The sequence below is a fragment of the Cotesia glomerata genome, linkage group LG4 (genome assembly GCF_020080835.1).
Source record: "Cotesia glomerata isolate CgM1 linkage group LG4, MPM_Cglom_v2.3, whole genome shotgun sequence".
In the NCBI taxonomy this organism is placed as follows: domain Eukaryota; kingdom Metazoa; phylum Arthropoda; class Insecta; order Hymenoptera; family Braconidae; genus Cotesia; species Cotesia glomerata.
The window spans coordinates 17,999,624-18,012,043 of record NC_058161.1 but is presented as its reverse complement, the minus strand read 5'-3'; the positions used below and the strand labels follow the sequence as shown (position 1 = coordinate 18,012,043).

The window sequence follows — 12,420 nt, the reverse complement described above, 5'->3', positions numbered from 1 at the left end:
GCGCCCTGCAACCCTTGTACACTTACATCGACAATGCAAGTACAGTAACAGCAAGTCTTTGAACCTTTGCTCGGTGTGAGTCTGTGTAGTTTGATGCAAAGAAAGAAAGAGATAAAAATAATAAGTCCAAGTATTTCAACCCCTGGTCGAGACAAAGCATCCGACGACTTAACAACAAACCACTTCTGTACTATTAATAACTTCATTAACAAAACAACAGTCGTCAATAATATATTTTGCTTAAGATAAATTCTATATTTAAATAAGTAATAAATCAGTGGTTAAATTATTAGACATTATACCAAAAATAATAATAGTAAAAAAATAAAATGGCATTAGATTTTGCAGCTACGTACAAAGTGTTAGTTCTCGGTGATTCTAATGTCGGAAAAACTTGTATTGTTCATAGATACTGTGACGAACGTTATTACGATACATATATATCAACTATTGGTGAGTTTATTTATATATTAAAGGCTTTTAAATAATTATTTATAATTTTATTGTTCTGTTTTGCAGGAATCGATTTCAAACAGAAAATTATTAATTTAGATGGCACTCCGATAAAGTTACAAATTTGGTATGCAAATACATTTTTTATTTAATGATCAATGTTCAATTTTTATGTAAAAAATAGTACCAAATAAATATACATGGCCGTGTGGTGTAAAATAACGGTGTAAATTATCCATCGGAATTTTAATCTTCTTTAGTGAATTTTTGGCACTTGTATTTTTGTTTTATGAGCAAAAATAGATTATCGAAAATTTTTAAGTACTTTTTTAATAACTACATTAATGTTACTTAGACTTTAAATAGTACTTTGAACATTTAAATATATTTGTAATTATTTATGATAATTATCTATATTATTAAGAGAATAAGCGAAATTTTTTTGCTAGTGTATATTTATATAAAATCGGTTATTTTAGTGAAATTGAGTGTCATTGCAAAGGTTTTTGTGCCTTTTCAAGGTTTCATTCTCACCGATAGTCAATTTATTATGATAAATATTTAAGCTGCATTCGAAAATTTTGTATCTCTAGATACATAATGAAGAAATGACCTTGTATCTTGAAAACTATTGACATTTTTAAAGATATAAGCTCATCCCGATGTTACACTCATCGAGACCTTTCATTTGAGTACCCACATCAATTTTTCATCTATTTTATATATATATATCTATATATATATATATATATATATATATATATATATATATATATATATATATATATATGATATTTCTCATATTTGTAGAATATATAAAATATATGAAAAAATTCGTGTGGGTATTTAAATGAAAGGGCTCAATAAGTATATTATCAGAATGAGCTTATATCTTCAAAAATATCATCAGTAGACAAAATACAGCGTAATTTCTTAATTGTTGACATTTTTAAAGATATAAGCTCATCCTGATGTTACACTCATCGAAACCTTTTATTTGAGTACGCACACGATTTTTTTTATACATTTCATCTATATGATATTTCTCATATTTGTAAAATATATAAAATATATGAAAAATTCATGTGGGTACTCAAATAAAAGATCTCTGTAAGTGTAACAACAGAACGAGCTTATAGTGTTAAATACATCATCAGTAGACAAAATACATTGTCATTTTTTAATTATTGACATTTTTAAGGAGGTTCGAGCGAATTTAATGTAAAAAATAATTTCCAACTTTGAGCTTTGAAATTAAGTACACGTATAGATAAATACGTCATTTACTTAATCCCAAAATTTTAAAAAGATTCACCGTTTAGTTATTTAGATATTAGATTTTAAAAATCACATATTTTATCTTCTTATACACGGGCTCTTATGGCGGACAAACTTTTGTCGAAACTTTAATTATTTTTTTCAATATTAACCTCCCAACTTTAACGAATAAAAAACTATACACAAAAAGCTTGGATTATTGTAAAATATAAAAAAAATTTAATAATAATACATTACCGATATAATTTTTGAAATATTTAAAGTCAAATTTTATGTTTGTGACTCGTTTATCGTCAGCTATTTATTCGAATAAAGATTTGACAACATCGCGTCAACAGCTGAGAAAAAAGAAAAGGATAGAAATATAGTTACAGAGAGAGAAATGTTTAAGTTAACTCACACACTCATCCGCGTCTCTGTTATGGGTATAATTAAGCGCGCTATTGCCAAATCTGTTTATTTATTCCGGCAAGTAATAAATACGAAAGTTATTTTATTACTTTACTTTATCAAATAATTAAAAATTATCAATTATTAAATTGTTTAAATTATTTTAAATTAAAATAAAGAATTTTGACCAATATTGGGAAGATTAAAATTAAAAAAAAATTTTAACATTATTTTGACTAATTAGTTACGCTCGAACTTCCTTAAAGATATAAGCTCATCCTGATGTTTACACTCATCTAGACCTTTCAAATGAGTACGCACATAATTTTTTCATATATTTTAAATATATGATATTTGTAAAATATATAAAATATATGAAAAATTCATGTGGGTATTCAAATGAAAGGGCTCGATTCGTATATTATTAGAATGAGCTTATATCGTTAAAAATATCATCGGTAGACAAAATACGCTGTCTTTTCTTAAATTATTGATATTTCCAAAGATATAAACTCATCCTGATGTTACACTCATCGAGACCTTTCATTTGAATACGCATATGATTTTTTCATATATTTTATATATATGATATTTGTTAAATACATAAAATATATAAAAAATTCGTGTGGGTATTCAAATGAAAGGTCTCCATAAATACAACGTCAGGATGAGCTTATATTGTTAGAAATATCATCAGTGGACAAAATACAATGTAATTTCTTAATTATTGACATTTTTAATGATATAAGAGCATCTTGATGTTACGCTCATCAAGATTTGTCGTTTGAGTACACACATGATTTTTTCATATATTTTATATATATGATATTTGTGAAATATATAAAATATATCAAAAATTCGTGTGGGTATTCAAATGAAAGGTCTCCATGAGTGTAACACCAAAATGAGCTTATATCCTTAAAAAAATTATCAGGACAAAATACAATGTATAATTGCCTTTTCGAATTCAATATTTTTACTCTGACGAAAAAAAAAATTTCCGAAATTTCATACTGACAAATTATTTCAAAATTTCAATTTTATTTTTAAACATACAAAATCTAAAAGATTTAATTCTATCTCTTAACGCAAGATTACTATCAAATATACATAATAACGGTGTGAAAATTTTAAATTAACACCACCTAAATTTAATACGATTTTTGACGTAATTTTTACACCAAAATTTTTAAATAATGTAATAATTATTGATTATTAACAACGCAATAATGTTTATTGCAGGGACACTGCTGGTCAAGAAAGATTTCGCACATTAACGACAGCTTATTATCGAGGTGCAATGGGAATATTATTAATGTATGACGTGACAAGTCTCGACAGTTTTAATCACTTGTCCTATTGGCTGCGGAACATACAAGAGGTGTTTATTAACATTTTTTTTTATTTAATTATTTGAAAATAAAAATAATAATAATAATAATAATAATAATAACAATTAAATTGAATAAAATTTATAGAATGCGTCACCAGATGTTGTCAAAGTACTGACGGCAAACAAATGCGACGCGACAAATAATCGCGCCGTAGATGCAGAGCGGGGTCAAAAAATAGCAGATAATTTCGACATGCCCTTCTTCGAAGTTTCCTGCAAAGAAAATATAAATATTGAGGATGCTTTTTTGACTCTCGCACGGAGAATACGGGAACAACGAGGCCGAAGGGTGAGATAATTTTTTTTTAATTAAAATAACTATTAAATTACATTCAATTGAATACTCAGTAAGCTGAATAATTGATTTATTAATTTTATTTTATTTTACTTTATAGGCCAGTTTATTCGAAGCATCCGAACGTGAAGGTGCTGATAGTATCATAAAAGCTCAGTCGCCCTCGCAGCAAGGAGATGCTTGGAGGTGTTCATGTTAGCCAATTAATCACTTTAAGTATATTAAATTTACTTCATTTAAAATTTTCTTATTATTTTAGTTAAAAAGGAAGGTCTAAAAAAATTTTTAGCTCTTAGCTTCGACGGAAAAAAAAGTCCTGTTTAAATTACGGTAAAAACTAGAAAATTTACAATTTCTTAAAATGTTATTTTTATATTTTATAATAAAAAAAAATTTTTTTTTTTCAAGTAAATTTTTAGCTGAAATAAAGTAGTGTTCTTGAGGAAAAAATACCAAAGTTTAATCTTTAAAGCAATATTTGCCTATTTCAAGAACTTGTCTATTAAAATAAAGATATATATATACTGTAAAAAAGCGGTGTTAAAAATGGACTCATTTTAACACCGCTATGTAACACCTGTGTATCAACACCGGTGTAGCGGTGCTCTTTTGCGGTGTTAAACCGGTGTAATACCGGTGTAACAGTAAAATAAATTTACACCGTATCGGAGTATGAGTATTACATGATCCATAAAACACAATTAATATTCAATATTTATCAAAATTGGACAAGTAACATTTATTTAAGAATTTTCAATTTATAAAATAACGCAAAAATCGATTTAATGAATGTTATTTAACAATGACTTTTGTTAAATTGCACTATACTTTCTTAACTATTGACGTTTTTAAAGATATAAGCTCATCCCGATGTTACACTCATCAAGAGCTTTCATTTGAGTACCCACATGCATTTTGATATATTTTTCATATATACATATATATAATATGTATAAATATATGAAAAAATGATGTAGGTACTCAAATGAAAGGTCTCAATGAGTATAATGTCAGGATGAGCTTAAATTTTTAAAGATGTCAATAGTTCACAAGATACAAGGTCGTTTCTTAGTTGTTAAATTGTACTGTACTTTTTTAACTATTGACGTTGTTAAAGAAATAAGCTCATCTCGATGTTACACTCATCAAGAGCTTTCATTTGAGTACCCACATGCATTTTGATATATTTTTCATATATACATATATATAATATATACAAATATATAAAAAATTGATATGGGTACTCAAATGAAAGGTCTCGATGAGTGTAAAGTCGGGGTGAGCTTATATCTTTAAAAATGTCAATAGTTCACAAGATACAAGGTCATTTCTTAATTATGTATCTAGAGATAGAGTATTTTCGAAAGCAGCCTAAATACTTATCAGAATAAATTGTCTATCGGTGAGAATGATATGAAAAAGCACAATTCCAAGTCAAGACTTTTCCAACGATACCAAATTTAACCATAAAAACCCATTTTATCATATAAATACACTGGGCACAAAATTTTGCTTATTCTCTTAATAATATAGATTATTTTAAACTTCCTAAATTAAATATTAACTTTTTTTAATTATTTATTGTTAATTATTAAACATAAAATGTTTAATTGTAAAAATTGTGTTTGTTAAAATATTATCAATACCGGAAAATTTATAACACCGATTTAACACCGAAAAAAAATATTTACACCGGAAACGGTGTTACTGCTACACTGATTTCGGTGTTGAATTTAACACCGGAATTTTTAACACCGTACACCACATGGACTCACATCGGTTTTTTTTTACAGTGTATAATTAAGGAGGTTCGAGCGAATCTAATGTGAAAAATAATTTCCAACTTTGAGCTTTGAAATTAAGTACACGTATAGATAAATACGTCATTTATCTAATCCCAAAATTTTAAAAAGATCCACCGTTTAATTACTTAGATATTAAATTTCAAAAATAAAATTTTTATCTCCTTATACACGGGCTCTTATGGCGGACAAACTTTAGTCGAGACTTTAATTATTTTTTTCAATATTAACCTCCCAACTTTAACGAATAAAAAACTATACATAAAAAGCTTGGATTATTGTAAAATATAAAAAAAATTTAATAATAATACATTACCGATATAATTTTTGAAATATTTAAAGTTTAATGTAATGTTTTTGACTTGTTTATCGTCAGCTATTTATTTGAATAAAAATTTGGCAACGTCGTGTCAACAGCTAAGAAAAAAGAAAAGGATAGAAATATAGTTACAGAGAGAGAAATATTTAACACACACTCATCCGCGTCTCTGTAATGGGTAAAACCAAACGCGCTGTTGCCAAATCTGTTTATTTAATCCGGCAATTAGTAAATATCAAAGTCATTTTATTACTTTTTTTCATTAAATGAGTAAAAATCATCAATTATTAAATTGTTCAAATTATTTTTGATTGAAATAAAGAATTTTGACGAATATTGGGAAGACTGAAAGTAAAAAAAATTTAAACATTAATTTGACTCATAAGTTACGCTCGAACCTCCTTAAGAAAAGAAAAATTTCTTTTTACTTATTTTGTCAAATATTAACCTATATAAATGAAAAAATGAGTACATTTTTGCGATGGGTATATTTTTATTGTAAAATGGAACTCTACAATTAAATTTGGTATCATCAGAAAGGTCGTAACTAGAATTACACGCCCCATAACTCAAAGCAGTTGAGGTAGTGCTTTATTCTGAATATGTAAAGGACAAGCAATGCTTCTATTACAATCATATTGCACTTTTAGGCAGAAAAAAAAATTTTTTTTTTTTAACTAATATTTTTCTTTTTAAGTAATATTATATGATCGAGCGAGCCTGCCGAAGGCAGGCGATGCTCGATCGTAATTATATTGATTGTTTCGTTCGAAGAGATCACATTGTAGTACTGCCTCGCACACCAATTGTCACCACAAAGTTAAGCTGTAAATAAAATGAAGTTAGCTACGTTGTAACACCGTCATATGTCCAACCTCATGCAGTTTAAAGTAGTTGTTTCTAGAAGAGATCACGGGAGGGATAATACAATAATTTTTAAATAATAATTAACAATAATTAGAGGGTGGGGTGTGATCTCTTCGAACGAAACAATCAATATAATTACGATCGAGCATCGCCTGCCTTCGGCAGGCTCGCTCGATCACATAATTATATCTCATGTTTCGTTCTCGAGATCACATTGTAGGATGTTCAGAGTATCATTTGAAAAAAAATATAATTATTTTTATTAATTTAACAATTCTTTAATTGAACAATACATTTTTTCTTTTTTTTTTTTTTTTTTTTTATAATAACACACTTTTAGCAAATGTACTCAGATCTTGTACAATAGGTCTATTATAAAATTTTTCAAAAACCTTTGAGTTTTCTGACCAGCCAGCAAGATTCTTGATAACGGAGAGATCGACTCCTTTAGCTAAAGCTGATGATGTAGAAGCATGTCTGATGCTGTGAGGAGTATATTCACTTGATATACCACAGTTAAATAGAAACATTTTCAACCATCTGCTCAAAGAATCTTTTGAAGCTGCTCTAAAAGGTTGTCTTGTTGTAATAAATAAAGCTTCTATTTTGTTATTGATCAACAAATCAGATGTAACTTTTAAATAAGCTTCTAACATTGAAGCAACACACAAATTTTTATATTCAGGAAACCGAGGAAGAATAAGGAGAGGTTGATGATGACCACGTCTTGACGTCTTAATAAAATCCGGAATTTGAATTTCATAATCGTTCTGAACTTTTTTAATATTTGATCGTTTAATAAGGGATAGAGTTTGTTTACGATGCGCCGTAATTAAGGCCATTGACATTAATAACTTGTTAGTTAATTCTGGTAAACTAAGAACACTGAGCGGACTCATTTGTTCTAATTTATTAATAACCGGATCAAGACTGTAAATTTTATTGTACTTAGGTTTACTGGGTTTCTCTTTATAAATCCCTTTTAACAGACGAGATAATAAAGGACTCTGTCCAATATATTCTCCACAAATTAACGAAAGAGCCGAACGACAAGTATTCAGAGAACTATAAGAAGCACCTTGATGAAATTTTCCAGACAACCAGTCCGCAACTTGACCCTCAGTTGGCCTGTATAAGTTCAAGTCTTGAGATTTGCAAAAATAATACCAATCTACAATAGGTTTAGTGTATTGTTTAAGAGTAGATTCAGTAATCGAGTTGAGGAGAAGACTAACAGACTCTTCTTTTACTCCTTTCAACTTGAATGCTTCGCAGATAATCTTCCTGCCATCAGGGTTAATTTCGCGGCTAATGGATGTTGCATTTTCCTGTCAAGACCAAACAAAAGATTATTTGAAGGTTGAAAAAATAATGGAGGAGATTCCAATAATGACAACCACAGAGGATACCATGGTTGCGCATGCCAATCAGGAACCACTACAATTCCACAAGCTTGGTCAACTTGAATTTTTTGTAAAACTTTCAAAATTAGAGAAAAAGGAGGAAAAGCAAAAAAATAAAAATCTGTCCAACTTAAAGTGAATGCATCAATACAAAATGCATCTGGTTCTTGATGCCAGGAACAATACAGACTACATTTAGTATTTATTTTTGATGCAAACAGATCTATTTCCGGAATACCTAATTTTCTGGTAATTTTATCATAAGCCCATGTGGCCAAGGCCCATTCTGTGTCGACATTATCTACTCTTGAAGCTAAATCAGCTTCCGTATTTTCTTGAGAGGGAATATAAGATGCAAAAAGCCACAAACGTCTTTGCTCACACCAAGACCAAATGTCGTATGAAATGTTATTTAAGTCCTGAAATTTAGTACCTCCCATCTTGTTTAAATATGCAATCGCCGTCGAATTGTCAATTTTCAGAAGAATTTCACAGTTTGTTAAATCAAAAGCAAATGATTTTAAGCCATTGAATGCCGCCAAAAGTTCTAAACTGTTAATATGAAAACGTTTTTCTTCAATAGACCACTTGCCATAAGCAACTTTACCATTGCAGTAAGCACCCCAACCCATCAAAGATGCGTCCGAAAAAATAGTCAAATGAAAGGCAGATTGTTTGATGATATTTTTGGATGTTAAAATATTTTGTTTCCACCAAACAAATTCTTTTTTCAAAGAGGGAGATAGGTACATCGATGCTTCGTAATTATCGCCAGCTTTTAATAAAACTAAATACTTATTTCGTTCGAACGGTTTAGAATGAAACCAACCATAATTTATTCCCGGACAAGCAGCAGTTATTTTGCCTACAAATTGAGCAAATTCCCTTATGGAACAAATTTTAATATTTTCAAATTTAGAAATTAACTCAAAAATGTGGTCTCTTTTATTTTGAGTTATTTCTATAGTCATAGAATTTGAATTAAGAATGAACCCTAAAAACTGACAAGGTTGAGAAGGAATCAAATTACTCTTAGATCGATTTATTATAAATCCAAGAGATTCTAATAATTCAATAGTCATACTAATGTTTTTTAAGCACAGTTCTTCTGACGGAGCTACTAACCACCAATCATCTAAGTAGACTACTGATGTCCAACCTTGACTTCTCAAAATACTTATAACTGGTTTTAAGATTTTCGTAAATACCCACGGAGCAGTGTTCAATCCAAATGGCATGCAAATAAACTCATAAAGTTGACCGTTCCAACGAAATCTAAGATATTTCCAAAAATTTTTATGAATAGGAATCATTAAATATGCATCTTGTAAGTCAATATTAGCCATAAAACATCTTGGAGTAGTTAATTTTAAAGCTGTTCTAATATCCTCCATTTTGAAATGAGTGACATCAATAAAAGAATTTAATTTTTTTAAATTTAAAATAAATCTCATTTTTCCATTACTTTTAGGAATAAGAAAAATACTGGAGAGAAATTGACCCTTAACGTCACTACATTTCTGAACAGCTCCTAAAACTAAAAGATCATCAATAGCTTCTTGCATTGCATTATTATCGGACAATAAATCATTACGAGGTTCTTTATGCTGTATTGGAGTAGTCAAAAAAGGTATTTTATAACCAGATATTGTTTCTAAAATAAAACTATCTGAAGTTATTTGTGACCAAGCTCGTAAAAAGAATTGTAGTCGACCAGCTATAGAACTAACCTCTACTTTGTGTTGTTTGATTGGGACTGATGGCCCTTGGATTTGGTCAGAGATCGAGTTTGTGGTGGTGTCGATCGATTGAACTGGCCAAATTTTTGGAATGGTTTCCGGTTGAAGCCCGACTGAGACGGGCCACCTCGCGACGTAGCCGGGCTCTTCCAGTTTAAAAAACGCTTCCGTGAAACAAAAGTCTTCTGCTCGGGTTGGGATTTCAAGGTTAAACCTGCTTTTTCAACCGTAGAAGAATCTTTGATCCTTTTAGAAAGATCCTTGCCGAATAAAAACTCGTCAGTGACAGATTCTTCTAAAACAGTCTTGCGTTTAGACTCCACGTACTGGTAAACATGAGTTTTACGAGCCTTTTCCAGTTGAAACATTAATTCACACATAATGTTACTGGAGTCACACAGCAACTCTAAAATGTCATCCTTCTCCAATGGTTCTTCATCATCGGAGAACATAGCGCACAGCGCTTTCCCGAGACTAACCAAGGAAAGGCCACAGAGATTTTGGTTCGACGCGAGATGCTTATCTCTGCCAACAGCAGACTTGTGAAGCAACGGCAAAAGCTCTGGATTCAAAATCGGAGCTTTTATGTTAATATTACCTTTATCAGGATATTTTTCTAAAATTTCCTTTTTTGTAGAGGTTTCCATCCCCTTTGAGAGAGTCTCCTTCCAACACGCGACAAGCTCAGGATGGAACTCGAAACTTAGGTCTTTCTGTCGACGCTTTTCAACCCCAAGAAGATCTCGAGCCTTCTCCGGTAGTTCAATAATTTCAGAATTATTGGTGTCATTGTCTTGTGGAGTACGAGAAATCTTGTTACCAGAATCCGTTTTGGGAACGGTCTTCTTTTCAAGATCAGACTCAGATAATTCATCATGATCTGAACCTACAAGACAATAATGATCTGGGTTATATATGTTATCAAAGAAATAAATTCTTTGACACAAATAAAAAAATTATTTTTGATGTATAACCCAGTCGAATGGTACAATTTGTAACCGAAAAAAAAAAAGGTACAAAATTGCCCAAATTGCTATAACAAGCAATTTAATTTTGGTTATTTATATTTTATTCATTCATTTATTTTGGGTTAACCCAATGGTGCGAATTATTATAAAATAATCGCCCGAATTTATTATGAAAAATTAAATTAATCATAATAAATAATTAGTGAATAAAAATAATCATGAAAATAATTATAAAAAATTAGCCTATTGGCATAGACATATACCTTCGTCATCTGATCTGACAGATATGTCACTTTCATGTTTGTCGGTTGACAATTCATCGATTAAATTTTGATATTTCATTAATTTTCTTTTTAGAAAATCAAGATCCAAAGGTGAATCAGCTTGTCGCTTGCTCATAATATTTTTTATTAAATATTAATTTAATTTTTCCAAATTAATATTGAGAGAAATAAAATAGTACGTAGTGACAAGAGGCGCACAAAAAACAGAATGAGGTTGGACATATGACGGTGTTACAACGTAGCTAACTTCATTTTATTTACAGCTTAACTTTGTGGTGACAATTGGTGTGCGAGGCAGTACTACAATGTGATCTCGAGAACGAAACATGAGATATAATTATTTTTTTTAGTATTTTTAAGAAATATTTTTCCTTAGTAATTTTTACTCCTCAAGAATAAACATAATTCTTCTGTCAATATTTTATTATCTAATTATATAATTTTTACAAATTTACACCTGTAAATTTGACAGTTTTTTTTTTTATAATTATAATATTATTTAAAAATGTAAATTTTCCATTACCCTCTATGTAATTTTTACAGGTAATTTTTTCCGTAAAAAAAAAAATTGATTTTTTTAATATTTAATTATTAAAAATTTCAAGCTCTTATTTTTTAAATAATTTTTAAATTATGTTCAAAATTTTAAACCCTAATTGGATGAAAAGTGTTTGGTGTAAAAATTTTTTTACAAAAAATATTTTAATTTTAATTTATTAAAAAAGGCCTAAAACTTGATTTGAATAAAAAATTGTGGACCATAAAATTTATTTTACCTATGTTAATAACTGTATTTAATTTATTTAACGAATTAATTGAGTCACTTATTTATGTAAATATAAATATAGTCTGACTGATGTTTAAAGAAATAACAAAATAATGATATGATAATTATTAAAGAAGAAATGAAGGAAATCGAAGGTTTTTTAATTAATTCGAATGAATAATTATTGATAAAATTAATTTATAAAATATACGCGTATTTATATATCGCACTGTGGTAATATGATAGTATTATTAAAAATACTAATGACAACAATAATAATTATAATGGAAAAAATTAGAAAAATGTAGTAAAATTGTACTAGTAGAAAAAGATAATTTTTTTTTTAATTTTTTCACTTTTACAGCGAAAAAATGTAACTTAAATGGTGATATTTAAGTAAGCTTGAACACAATAATTATTAAAATCACTCGCACAAATAATTAAAAAGGTCAATATAATTCGT

The 12,420-nt window shown here is 28.9% G+C and overlaps 2 protein-coding genes across 2 annotated transcripts; one reads left to right on the top strand and one right to left on the bottom strand.

Moving 5' to 3' along the window:
• Positions 1–4,375, top strand: LOC123262925 (ras-related protein Rab-8A). Its single transcript, XM_044725418.1, has 5 exons — positions 1–453; positions 520–580; positions 3,364–3,502; positions 3,600–3,803; positions 3,910–4,375. Exons 1-5 carry the CDS (start codon positions 330–332, stop codon positions 4,006–4,008), a joined length of 627 nt encoding a protein of 208 aa, XP_044581353.1. The 5' UTR covers positions 1–329; the 3' UTR covers positions 4,009–4,375.
• Positions 4,376–7,607: 3,232 nt separating this feature from the next.
• LOC123262926 lies at positions 7,608–10,489 on the bottom strand. The gene is made up of 2 exons (XM_044725419.1): positions 9,931–10,489; positions 7,608–8,125 (listed from the first exon to the last, which is right to left on the bottom strand). The coding sequence occupies exon 1, from the start codon at positions 10,389–10,391 to the stop codon at positions 9,933–9,935; it is 459 nt and encodes a 152-aa protein (XP_044581354.1). The 5' UTR covers positions 10,392–10,489; the 3' UTR covers positions 7,608–8,125; positions 9,931–9,932.
• Between the last annotated feature and the right edge of the window lie 1,931 nt (positions 10,490–12,420).